Below are 14,497 nucleotides of genomic sequence, written 5' to 3'. Positions count from 1 at the left end.
AATATTGGCTGTTACCAGTGTGTATACTGGAAAGAATGGAAAGCATGTTTCTAACCCATATCAAATTTAGAATACATTACTATATATTATTAAATTTAACGTATCAATTACATTAAAAGTGATGAACCTCAAAAAAAACCACATAAGCTACTTGGTAAACTGGTTACTAGGGGATAAAAGTTGAAACCACAAAATTTAAAAGAAATGACAAAAATGTATACTGTAAAGTCTGAAGATATGGTAGGGTCACGCAAAAAAATAAAACACTAAAACAATCTATAAGTTAACGGACAGTGGATTCAGAATAGGTTAATGTGGGAACATAAATTTCTCCGAACGCATATTCTTAAATTCGGAGCTTGAAAGATTCTTAGGTAAAAATAAGAGTTAAACAGTAATAATTTTTCAATAAACAGTTTCACAGAAACCCAAATATATCTTTATTTACTAAGAACACTCAAGAATAGTTGTTTGCAATAGCTGAGTCCATTTGTTCACCCTTCCCTCCCACTACAACTTACCACAGTCTGGTTTCTGCTACCGGAGCTCTACTGAAATAATTCTAGTTAAAATCACTAATATCTGCATGGCGCTAAACTCAAGGAGAGTCTTTAAATCTCCGTCTTGACCTCTCCGCAGCAGTTAACCCAGGCGTGACTCCGTCCTCCTTAAAAACGATTACATTCTCCTGGTTTTCTCCATCTTGTCTGGCTACTCCTTATCAGTCTCCTTTGATGACACTTCTTTCCCTATCCTCCAGTGAGACATAGGAGTTTTTCAAGATTCATGTCCAAGCCTTCTTATATTTATTCCCACCCCAGGCAATTTCATCTACTCCCATGAATTCCACCAGCATGCATACGTTGCTGACTTTCCAATTTCTATCCCTAGACCAGACCTCTCACCAAGCTCCTGGCCTATATGACCAACGTTCTACTCAACAGCTCCCCTTGGATGTCTCGCGAAACCTGCAAATGACATATTAAAAATCCAGCTTGGGGCACCTGGGTGGCTCAGTCAGTTAGGCATCCGACTTCGGCTCAGGTCATGTTTTCACGGTTCGTGGTTCGAGCCCCGTATCGGGCTCCGTGCTGACAGCTCAGAGCCTGGAGCTTGCTTCAGATTCTGTGTCTCCCTCTCTCTGGCCCTCCCCCGCTCCCTCTCTGTCTCACTCTTTCAAAAATAAAGAAACATTAAAAAAAAATCCAACTTATCTTTCCCCCTAAACATGCTTGTCCTTCGGTTTTCCTTACCTCAGTGAATGGGAATGAAATATTTGAAGTTGAGCAAGCCACTTTCAATCACACCCTCACATATATCCAGCACTCTCTATAAACACTTTCATCTCTTGATAACACTCTTGCATTTTTATTGACTTTCTTCTATCCATTCTCCACAGAGCAGTCAGAGCAGTTTATATTTAATGCAAATATGAGCATGTGGCTTATATGTAGAACATGTCTTCAGAGTGATCTTGAAGTTAAATTCAATAACGGTATTGTGGACTACAAGGCCCTGAATCACTGAGCTCTTCCTTTAAGAGCCTCATCTTATAACACTCTCTCTATTCTTTATTCTGAAATTGGTAAAGAATGAGAAAGAATTAAGCACATATCCTCCCTTCCCTTTAAGAACAGAATTTAGGGGCAAACAGTGGATGTTGGAAAAACCTCCAGAAGATAATAATATCAGCTAATAATACAGAAGGGAGGATAAAATGTAAAAATCACAATTGTGCAAGCCCTAATGATATAATGGAACCTCATAATAATCATCAGGTGAAAAGTTGAATGGGAAATTTCATAATGGATGGATCAAGCTGAAAACAGGTGAACCCTCTGATACACTGTAATATAACTACAGGTGGGACATCTCCTCTTTATGTAATATACACCGACACGAAGCAATAGAAAGTACCCAGCGATGTATATGTAGTCTTATTGCCTATAGTATTGAATCTGAATATATTCAAGGATCTAGATTTAACTACCAATTTATAACAAATGAGGGGATAGAGGAGCATGTTACACAACACTGCTAGCATGTAATCTACCTAATTTAGAATGTGAACAATATTCCAGGATAAACACACTGGTTTCTCTAGCAACTAAATGGGAGGGAGGAGTTGAGGAAAGAAAGACTACTATCAATTCTAAAGACGTGAGAATTGTATCATCTAGTATGTGGACCTTCTTCAAATCCTGGTTTGAAAAAAACAAACATAAAGACATTTCTTGAGATAAATGAGAAAATTTGAAGATGAATTTGAGTTTTATATAATATTAAGATTTACTTTTGTGCATGATAATGCTATTATTTGTGGTTATGTTTTAAATAAAAGTCCTTATTTATTACAGAGGCATACCAAAGCACATATGGGTAAAACATCATGACTTCTGTGATTTTTTGAAAGAAAGAAAGAAAGAAAGAAAGAAAGAAAGAAAGAAAGAAAGAAAACTGATGGAACCAGATTGGTAAAATTTGATAATAATTGAAGCTGGGTAATAGTACATGGGGATCTATCATATATACTTCCCTCTTATTTTATGTATATTTGAAACTTTGCATATTAAAATATAAAAATTACAAATACAAACAAATTAAGTTAAAATATTTGTTCCTCAGATAAGTCATTACTGATTTCCACGTCTCACAATATGGTTTATGGTATCATTTATATTTCTTCTGTACAACAGCCACCACATATGCAGTAAGCACTCAAAAAATCATTATTATTACAACTTGCAGTTTCTGGGAGAGCACAGAGTCTCTGAAGTAGAGGGTGCCTTGGTGGCTCAGTCGGTTAAGCATCAGACTTCGGCTCAGGTCATGATCTTGTGCGTTGGAGCCCCACGTCAGGCTCTGTGCTGACAGCTCAGAGCCTGAAGCCTGCTTCAGATTCTGTCTCCCTCTCTCAGACCCTCCCCTGCTCACACTCTGGTGCTCTCTCTCTCTCTCTCTCTTTCCAAAATAAATAAGCATTAAAAATAATTGTTTAAAAAAATAAAAATTCTCTGAGGTAGAGACCACCCTACTTATGTACTGACACATGTCCCAGAGTCTAGCAAAGAGCATTGCATGTATTTGACACTCAATATACAGTTGAATAAATAAACTTTTGCCCAACTAACCAACTTATTTCATCTTGTGTCATCAATCAATATTATCCTTGTAATTAGTCTTCCAGTAATCTAGTTCTAAATTTGTGGCCCATTTGTAGCAAGTATATGTGTCTGTATACACTTGCTCTCATTTTCCAACTACCTCTAATGCACATCCCTGTGCTGGTCTTTACTTATTCTTCTGAGCCCAATTAAGTCCTTTTCTGACTCAGACAAAATAACACCAAATAACTGTCAGGTTTAGTTTTTCTTTCTTTCAATTCTCCGGATATGAGAGCCAATGTTTTTAGGTATTTTTTTCCGAGCAAAATGCTGAGTCAAGAAAAAGAACCAATACCAAAAATCCTTGTCCCCAAATATTTAATGCATATGTTTTAATGAAAGTGGTTATAAAAGGGATAGCAAAGGGTTCTCTTATATGTCAATTCCCACTGGCTGGCAGTATCTTCCTGGAGTGCTTTGTGGAAGAGAATTCTAAGCTGAATTACGTCTCAGCAGGAAAGAGCATAATAATAAAAGTCCTGTTATGAACACAACTGAGGGGGGAGTAGCTAATCAAAGTAGGCAAACTGTGAAGCAGCAATACAAGCTTTATGTTTAAACTAAAAATATACAAAAGCATGTTTAATAATAAAACTTTTGATGTAGGGCCTAGACCTTTGATTTGTACAGGGCTCACTGACTGGTGTTCTAGTAAAGTCAACAACATTCAAATGCTTCATCTACAATTTGTAGTTTGTTTCCATAGAGTGAGGATGTAAAACCACTGGATTGAAGGTCACTGGATTAAGGATATATTTTATGCAGTATGTTATAACTCAAAGATATATCTTTCCAAACAATAATCATAAGTACTTTGCCTCCAACCTACTTTTTTTTTTTGGTTGGGTTTATGTGTGCCCTAATTCTACATGAGAGTGAAAACCGGAGTAAAGAAATAAGATAAAAGGAACTTTTTTACTGAGTTTATGTGGCATTCTGTTCTGCAAAGAGTAAAGCTTTCATCTTTTAATCCTATATCCACTTAACCACATTACAGAAGATTTATTTTGACCCCCTCTTGTTTCATAAGGGGCTCAAAAGTCTGTAGCAATTTTTGACACTTTGTTATACTGTGCTTCTGACTCTCCTCCCCACATGCCCGCGCATGCTTATGCGCACGCGCGCGCACACACACACACACACACACACACACACACACACACCCCTCCCTGCCTCATTTTCATACGGACACAAAGCATTGGGATAAAATGATGGTTCATTATAGTGGTACAGAGCTCTTATCTTCATCCGGCAAGAGTCATTTCCTTCCAAAGATTGAAATGCAAATGTGAAAATTAATGATAACTGCATTATCTGATAGCAGAGATAATACCAATTCACTGTCAGCGTAATACACAGTCATTCTACGATTTCCTCCGCTTCTCACAATATTCTTCTTACTGTCAGACTATATCTATGGTTAACTATGTTTCATAGGTTTCTGTTAATTTACTTCAAATGGCATTTCCCAGATCTTATATCTACCACATTTTCCCAATCAAAAAGGAAACGAAATCAGAACTGTAATCTCCAAGCCCTTCTTTGGACTAGTAAAGAGAAAGGGGAAAAAAAAAAAACCAAAAACCCTGTATCATTAGTGTGTGCTTCTATCTCCCAGAGGTCTTCCAGCTACCATTCCACTTTATGCAAAACACTCCCATCTTCTGGGTTCAAGGCACAAAGCAGAACTAACCCCATCATCTACATGCTGAACAGCAATTGGATGAGGCAACTTATTTACAGATTTGGTGATCAATTCGGCGTACAGATTTGATGCACAGATGCAACAAGTACACAATCTGATTTTATGCTAGACATTTACTCTTCAAAACATACTTGCATTAAAATTTCCTTAACTCCATCACATTTTCAGCCCAGTTAAATAGAACATAGTTAATATAATCTGATGATGACTTTCACATAGCAAAATGATTTTGCAGAGTGAATTCACCATGCAGATGTTAAATGAAGGCACATCGTCTGTAAGGCATTGTAATGGCTACTATGGCACAATTGCCGAAATTATATGAAAAGTAATATTAGACCTATTTATTGAGCACTATGAAGCCTCGAGCTCCGTGTTTGACACAGAAAATTTCATTAATGAGGTAGTGATTATTATGAGCCCCATTTTATAAACAAAGAAACTGAGGCCTTGAGTTATTAACTTACTCAAAGTCACAAAATTCATGAGTGGCAGGGCCAAGATATAAATGGAAGAAATATTTTTATTTCTTCCCCACTCATTATACTACCCCCAAAATAAGTTTCCTTCTATGGAAACTCAGATTTCTATTTAACAATCTAGGAGCAAGTTGTACTGTTCTGTAATATATAATACAAAAAAAAAATTCCAAATTTTATTCTAGTAATTCATCAAATCTTCAATACAAGGTGTGATTTTCTACTTTATTTTTAAAAAGTTTTTGTAACATTTATGTATTTTTGAGAGGCAAAGAGACAGAACACAAGCAGGGGAGGGGTACAGAGAGAGGGAGACACAGAATCCGAAGCAGGCTGCAGACTCTGAGATGTTAGCACAGAGCCTGACTTGAACCCACAAACCATGAGATAATGACCTGAGCCAAAGCCAAATGCTCAACCAACTAAGCCACCCAGGCGCCCCTGTACTTTATTTTTACTGAAACATCTCAAGCACTTAACATGTAAATACGAAAATAAAAGCGCATGTTTTTCTTGACAAGGGTGTGTCAAAGAATCTAAGGGACTGCTTGATCAAAATTATATCTGTGTATACTTTTATTGATACATATTTCTTGAGATACATTATTTGCACAATTTGAATAGTGTGATATGTTCATTTACTAAAGCTCCTGGAAATTTCAATTATGGTAGTTGTAAGCCTAAAGGTAGGACTTAGATACATTCAATATTAAACCAGAGAAATCAGATTATTCACTATTCCCAAGTGCAAAAGAGGTAACCATGTTTTTAACTATGTAAACTAGAGAACTGGTATTCTTAGAGTTGATAGAAGATGTGACTTTTCAGGTGCTCATTTCATAGAGGTAGATGATGAAATTTATAGTGATTTATCTGAATTTTCTCCCCTGAGTCTCCTTCTGAATCTAAATACAGAAGTCAGAACCCAAGACTTTGGCCATAGATTGTGGTTCTAAAGATTTCTTAAAATAAGAGAGAGCCAGAGATGTAAATCCTATTTCAAAATAAGCTCCATATTCTAACTGTTGGTTGGTGTGAGAGGTTCTACGGTAAGAGAAGACCATTAACATCAAGCAAATCCCACCCTCTCCCAAGCTGTCCGCTGGACACTTTCTACACATCATTTCTTTCAAATTTCATCCACATAACAATGTTTCAAGGTAGCTATTATTATTCCCACTTTAAAGGTAAGCAAACCAAGGCCTGGGCTATTTCATATGCCTAAGGTCACAAGACTGTTAAGTGTCAGCATGTGAACTCAAACACAGATCTGACTCTAGAATTTGTTCAGTTTCTTCCGTAGTTGAAACCATTCTCTACTTTCTAGGTTCACATGCTTAAATATTAGTTGCATCAGTCACCTAAACACAACGCACAAATAATTTTAAAAGATTAAAGAAGAGAAATGGCATCCAAAAGAAATATGGATGGCATCATACTATACCTTTGGACTTCTCCCTACACCTTTCATGATTATGAGTGCATAATAATTATTTATTGAATAATTAAATGTATAAGACTATTGGTAAACTGAAGTACTTACAAGGGTGATGACAGGAAGAAGAGTATTTATTTAGAAAGGAGAGAGAAATGATATATGAAGTACAGGCAAATGCAGATGAGGAGACAGTAGATACCAAGTATCATATCAATTAGGTTCTCAGCAAGGTAGTATCAGGGTAACTTTTTTTTGAGAGCAAGAAAGAAAAGTAAAACTTAAAAACAGTTCCTTGAGATATGGAAATAATGAGGTAATGACGTTTACATTGGCCTGAACCTTATAAGCTTAGTGTGGGTCTAGCTCTCCCTTCCAACAGAGAAAGATTCATAAAAATGTGAAGAATATTTAAGAGTCACAAATATTTAAACATTAAAAAATTTCACCACAGAAATGTTTACAAATGTAAGATAATTTTTCTAAAGACTATGTAGGTTCCTAATCGTAAGAGTTAACAAAGGTGTGAGCAATTACTAAATGTACCTTTTAGTTGAATAACAAGTAAGGGAACAAAAAATTGGCACTGGGGGATTTGCATATGATAAAAATAGAACACTTCAGAAGAGTTGATACATTACTGAAGTGAGCCATCAGGAAAGGTTGTGGAGTGGACTTCAATCAAACTCTTTAAAAAATATATATATAAATCCTGATCCATCTTAAATGATGTCAGCTCTATGCCTCTCATTCTTTAGATCATTTTCCTTGTCTTTTGATTCTGCTCTATTTTTATTTAGAGAAAGCTGTCTATCTTAGGTTGATGTCGAGGACTGGGTGGGAGGATTTTAAAATTAGGAGACCTTAAAATCGCACCTGGCTCATGACCAATTCATTGGTCATCACGTCTTGACCAATTATTTGCAGTTAAATTCAAAACTAGATGCTTAGTATTTTTAAAGTTGTATCAGATATATTACCGGGCTTTAAAAAAAATGCTGAGAATTTTAAATGGTTCTGCTTCAAGACTCGACAACTCAAAAGCCTTTATAATGATCAGTAATATTTTATGTGTAGGACCTAATTCTCACAGAATCCCTATGAAGTGTGAATGTCATTTTCTACATTTTACAAATGGCAATACAGGAACAGAGAAAGCAAGCAACTTGACAAAAATTACCCAGCAAATAAGTGGCAAATCCAGAATTTGAACCTTAGAATCCAGAACGCAATTTCTAACTGTTTGGAAACCATCACTAAAACTTGGACGATTTTCTCCCCTTTATACACTTGGAAAGTACCAACACCGTTTTGCAAATAATAAAAATCGGGGTGAAATATTGATATAATCGCTATTATACGATAGCGAAAGTGCAAAAACATCCCCTATACTTTGTCCTGATTGAAGGAAAAGTAATGAAGTTTCTACCTTAAAATGCATATCCAACAGATATCCTTTTGTTATGAATCAACTTCATTAATTTAGGGGTTTCAAAATAATTAACCCCCTCTTTTTTGGTAAAATACCTGAAGGGAAAAATCTGTTATCAATTTTGCAACAAACAAACAAAAGAACTTTCTTATAGGTACATCTGCTTAGATACATACCTTTTTCCTTTAAAGTTTTTTTTTTATTTTTTTAACGTTTATTTATTTTTGAAAGAGACAGAGAACAACACAGCACAAGCGGCTGAGGGGCAGAGAGAGAGGAAGACAAAGAATCAGAAGCAGGCTCCAGGCTCTGAGTTGTCAGCACACAGCCCAAAGCAGGGCTTGAATTCACAAACCGTGAGATCATGACCTGAGCTGAAGTTGGATGCTCAACCAACTGAGCCACCCAGGCGCCCCTAAAGTTTTTACATATTCAAGTGTGCCAAAGAAAAGAGCATAAACATGTTCACTACAACAACTAAATAATAATTTCATTAAATCAGATACATAAAAGAAATTTAACTCAACAGTGAAACAGCTCATCCTCGATGACACATCATTCTTTACCTTGCTCCTCTCTCTCTGTCTCTAAGTTAATAAGACAAGTTTACTTCCGGAAAAGCTTCCCGAAAAAGGCGGCATTGGGTATGCCCATGTGTTTAATAATTTACCACTGCGTGAATGTGCTTACATACTCCCAAGCCACAGGGAATACAGTGGGCCCCAGACCATCAGAAAGAAGAAAATCTGCCCCCTCCAAGTTTCCACCATCGAAAGAGCAGCCAGAATGTACACTCTGTAAGTAGGCATATCCAAAAGGCCATTAAATCTAATTAATTTTAAATGTAAAAACTCTAAGCAGCACACATATGCCTAATTCCATGAATAAAAAACAGCACAATACAAACTTCATCTATCCTTTTGAAATTAAATGTAATCCTCAAGAAAAAAAAAAATGAAATTTTCCAAAGATTTTTTAAATTTTAATCCAAGGAATTCTTTCCTCTACCGAGAAGACAGAAACATTATGCTATAAGGGGAAAATGCCAGAAGTCTACAACTTCTTCCAAACCCTTAAAAAGTGGTATAATGGCACTTTAAATATAACACATTTTGATCCAAAATCTTGTATAACCATTATGTTGTATGTATACAGAATACAAACATTTGTGTGTATCATGAATAACATTAGAAATGACATCATAATCAGCTATACTGCATCTTCATTTTTGTTTGCATTATATTTTCCAGCTGCTGGTTTCAGAAAATTACCACTGGAGTCCTTCTCTTCTTCACGCACAGCAGAGAGCAATTTGCAAAGTCATGCAAGGGTGAAAATGTGATTGAAATATAGGGATCTTTCTTAATGAAAAATGTTACTGCTTTAGAAATTATGGCTAAAACTATTTCAAAGCCTCGCTTATATCTTTAAGTCCTATGACATAATAGTCTCCATTTATGAATATACCATCAATTGTAAATTACTTGGCACCAAATATAAAGAGTTTTTTTTTAGTGAGTTCTTATGAACTGTATATATTTACATAAAATTATGTTGGTGTTTAGGAGTATTTTCATCATTTTTTTTCTTGACATGATTAAATATCAGGATTTTTAAAATCAAATTAAATTTTCATTCATAAAGATGAAAATGTTGCCAAAACCTTGAATCAAATAGGAGTATCCGTGGATATTTTCTAAACTTCTAAATATATATTGAGATTTAATCTACAATTTACAATATGACTAAATTAAAAATATTTCTTTATAGTATTACTGTTACTTGTTTAAATGTGTTAAAATTATTCCCAAATTGAATGTAGATATAGCATCAAGATTTTTGTTCAAAAGAAACCCAAAAAGGCAAGTAGAATGAAGTAATTTTTATGTGACTGTGGAGTGAGAAAAAAATGGAGATTTTAAGCAGAAGAAACACTGCTTTTTCTAGTTCATTTAACAGAAAGATAAAAATCTTCTTTAAATAATGTTTACTTAAACTCCCATGTAACCTCCATTCACACACACAAATATATATATATATATACGTATATATATATTTATTATATATACGTATACATGTATATACATACATACATACATGAGCTGAGATTGTAACAGTTTTACAACCTAATTAAAATTTAAGAGGAAAAAGTGAATTCGTGATGGTAGCAACAACCGGTTGAATTTTAAATTTTCTGTCCTACCTGGTCCATCCCAATCATCTGTCTCAACTCCAGGCTGGCCTGGCTTTTCTGACTGTGTGTCCCCATCTGATTCTGCTGTCTCCTGGACTCCTTCATCATCACCTGAAAACACCAACACAGAGAGAAAAGGGGAAATAGTTAAAGCTCTCTATTTGACATTCAGATCCGGTAAAGGGATGTCCTTGGAGTATGTCTAAGCATATGTTGGTTCCATATATTTGTCATTATGCAGAGAAAAGGACCATGATTAATCATTTTGATATCTACTGTGGATTTATAGTAAAGAAAATCAGCATTAGTCATCAATACACGAATACATAAAGTTAACTGCTATAAACAAAAACATTTCTGTAAAAAATCCAGTGTTATTAATATTTTATATAAGAATAAAATTTAAAAAGCAGTGTGTAATTACCACTTTTAATATGGAAAACCTGAACTCTTGTATTTCCAAATAATAATTTTTATAAAGGCAAGACGCAGCAAAACAAAAACAAAGCAATTAACTGGCTTAGGGTAAGACATATTTAGGTTTGGGGCCGAATTTAGATTATTTTGAAGATTCCGTCCCCCCCTCCCCCCCCCCAGCTTTTAGCTTGCTAAAACCTATTTTTTAAATGGGTATAAAAAGGCCATAAATAATTAGCATATGAGATGAGCCAGTGACTCAAGTCTTCACAATGCAAGAAACTATAAAGCTATACTTGAGAAGTGAAGGGAGTTCACACAGTTTCATGTTTTCATTTCCACATAAGAAAAAAAAATGTTATATTTTTTGAGCGAGAGTATAGTTATGGCAAAGAGCATATGTTAACAAGGCAAGTGCATATCAAGAGGTCTAATTTATAAGAACCTTCACTTTAAGTAATAAAGCAACTCCTTTATAGGAAAGTAATCCATGGTAACATGGTACACACAAAAATATTGCAAAATATACCTACTATAAATGGTAATAGAGATCAGAAAACCGAATAACAAGAAAATGCGATGTCATACCAAATTCGTTACAAAATGGATACCAAAAACATGGCAATTAAATGTTGAATCTAATAATGCTAAAAATTTTAAATTAAATTGCTTGCCCATCTAGGCTTTCTCTAAAGTATTTTCCACATAGTTGTCCAAATCTATAATAGTACTTAAGTTTTTATATGATTATAACAAAAAATACATTGAATTCTTAACATCTTTACAAGTAACACAGAAATAACAAAATTTTCAGGAAGCGATTCTTATTGCAAAGACATTAATGTGATGTTGATGAGTTTTGAACGTCAAACTCCATAAATTTTGTATTTCATTTCCATATATATCTTCACAAAATGAATCATTTTTAAAAAGTGGAATAAAGGTAGAGAGAATGCAGAAACCCAGTGACAACTCTGTTGTCACCATTTCCATAGCACAGGATCATTGGCTCTGGTGGGTGACAAAGAATAAAAAAGATACCCCCACACTGCCAAACCCATGTTTGGAATTGAAGGATCTTTGAAAGTTGAGTTCTCTCTTCTTTTCAGGATGACTACAATGAATAGCAAGGGAATTATTTCCATAAAATAATAGATACTGAGCATTTACCATGTTTAAGGAACTGTAGTAGATATAGCAGGATATATATGGAAAAATACAATACTTTTTTGGAAGGAGCATAAAACCCATTTAAGAGAGTAAGTTCACAAATAATGAGAGTGCAAGACAAGGTCCAAGTGCCATAAGAAAGGTACAAAGACTCAGGAGTAAGATAAGACTTTTAATCTGTGCTCCTTTTTACAGGTCACATAGAAGAACATGGACACATCAACCAATTATCTTACAAGATCAGTGGAAGAGTTCTGCTCTCACTTCTCAGACGCAAAGAGGGATGGTTCTCAGCCTGCATAGACAAGTAGGCTGTACAGCCTTTTAATATTTTCAAATGCTGTGAACCCTGAACCAAGTGCCCCTCAGCCCAACCCTCCCTGCCCCAGCCCCTGTCTAGTGTGCCCCCTCCTATCTCCCCTAATCCAGAGACTAGGGGTTTACGTCTATTCAGCAAGAGGTTTATGGCATCTGCTCTGATCGGTCAGAGCCCAAGTTGTACCAGTTGTTAAGTACTTTGAAAAGTATGCCCACATATATATGAGTATTGAACTAAAGCTATGCAGGTAGCAGACTGGCATAACTGGACTCATTAAGGATTAGCTCTGGCAGAAAACCCTGATACTTTCTATGAGCTAGTTATTCTCGGCTTGCCCCTTCCTGATGGCCTCAATTGACTCTCTTCCCTCTATGTCCTACTTTGTACTTTGTGCCCCATGAGGCAGAATTCTGTGGACCCCATCACTGGGGCTGCTTTATTCTCTTACTCCTGGGCGGGTTCAATCAATGGGAGGCACTTACAAGATGAGACGATCAGGGAGCAGGAAGAGAGAAGACAGGTACATGTCCTCCAACCCCATCTTTTTTAGGGTCTCCAGTTGGGAGCAATGGCTGTGTTGTACGTGGGCACTCTTAAGCGGTTCATATGCTTCTCCCACACTCCCGCAGTACTATCACTTCCCATGACTCTTCAGATCAGGAGAGCTAACAGCTTCTCACTGTTGCCAGCCATCGGTGCTCCCCATCCCTTGTTGGTTTGGTTTCCTTAACCGCCTCCATACCTTGTACACTGTCTCTTCACCAAACTCTCTTTAGCAAAACCCACTGGCCAAGTTATCAGTTTCCTTCTGGGACCCTTACTGAAGTACTCAATTTCTTCCGAACCTCCTTATGTAATTATGTTCATAGTTTTTTGTCCAGTCATGCGTAGTAAGCTTTCTTTAAACAGAGTCACTTATTGAGCACTGGGTGTTATATGTTAAGTAATGAATCACTAATTTCTACTCCTGAAACTAATTATTACATTATATGTTAACAAATTAGAATTTAAATAAAAACTTAAAAAAAGCAGACTCACTTTTTATAACATACAAACATATTTTTTAATGAAAATTTTATCACTGCTATAAAAGAAAAATCAGGATTAGATGCTCCTAATAGAAGGTAATAATGAACATAAATACAATAAAAATAAAGGTAACATTACTAACTTCTAGATATTGTGTTTATTTAGACTCTGAGTCTCTGGTTTCATTTCCCTGTGATAGAAAGGAAGAGTAACAAGTTATTTAAGTCACAGTAATATGAAGATGAAACATTTTCACTGATCCACAAAGAATACAAAAAGCTTGAAAACCTTCTCACCAAATGATTCAATGCTACTTAATACAATAATCCATGTAGCACCTTAATCTTCTGGTACCTCTAGGATACCAGACCCAATTGGGGGAAATATGACCTTTACAACACTTTATTTTTCATGGACACTGGAGCCCACAGACTGAGTGGAGGTTTAACTCAGGGGAATACCGCAGGGGAATTTACAAAGGAAAATGTCTTCCCCAACAGTGAAGAGTAAAGAATGCAACCTATAACTTTAAACGGTGTCCGTTTCTTCTAAGCACTTTTCTCATGTCTTATGAATCTTGAAACAAGGAAATCTGAGCAAGGTCGGGGGTTGGGGGAGGACTCTGGAGATGATCTGACCCAAATTAGAGAAATTTACTGATTACAAAATCGATGCACAGATAGGGTAACTTATGTATGATCTTAGAGCCACTGTATTTATTTCTGCATCAGTCACCCCTCCCAAACCTTCACATGCTGGACCAATTAAGTGTTTCCCAGTCATCACAGGGGTGACTGATGGAAGCAGCTTTTAGTAGATATCCTTTCCTCAACAAGTAAGAAGCAGGATTATAAGGGAGCATGAAGAGGCATCATAAAGGCCACCACAAACAGCAGTTTATACAAGGTTAGGAATTAAATCTGAGTCTTCTAACTGCCTGTCTAGCATTCTTTCCAAAATATCCTTTCTTGCCTCTCCTATACTCCACCCCCACCAGTTGAGTAGAGAACCATGCATACCTGGAATAGCTGAATAATCCCAGAGCAAGACATACCCAAGCAAGCATGGGACATGCTGTTAAAAATTACATATCCCCCCCCCAAAAAAAATTACATATCCAAGGGCTCAGATAGTAGAATTCTGGGTAGAACCA

At 35.9% G+C, this 14,497-nt stretch overlaps 1 protein-coding gene across 2 annotated transcripts in view; it reads right to left on the bottom strand.

Annotated features, from left to right (window-relative positions):
• Positions 1–14,497, bottom strand: part of ZFPM2 (zinc finger protein, FOG family member 2) — a 469,330-nt gene that overhangs the window by 339,473 nt on the left and 115,360 nt on the right. For both annotated transcript variants that reach the window (XM_078441932.2, XM_078441933.2), the window contains one exon: positions 10,419–10,520. In XM_078441932.2, the coding sequence (XP_078298058.1) occupies positions 10,419–10,520 (102 nt within the window). The remainder of the gene's footprint in view (positions 1–10,418; positions 10,521–14,497) is intronic.

Source organism: Panthera onca, chromosome F2, assembly GCF_046562875.1.
Source record: "Panthera onca isolate mPanOnc1 chromosome F2, mPanOnc1 haplotype 2, whole genome shotgun sequence".
NCBI lineage: Eukaryota > Metazoa > Chordata > Mammalia > Carnivora > Felidae > Panthera > Panthera onca.
The sequence above is the reverse complement of the archived record's forward strand: the minus strand, read 5'-3'. Positions and strand labels throughout refer to the sequence as shown.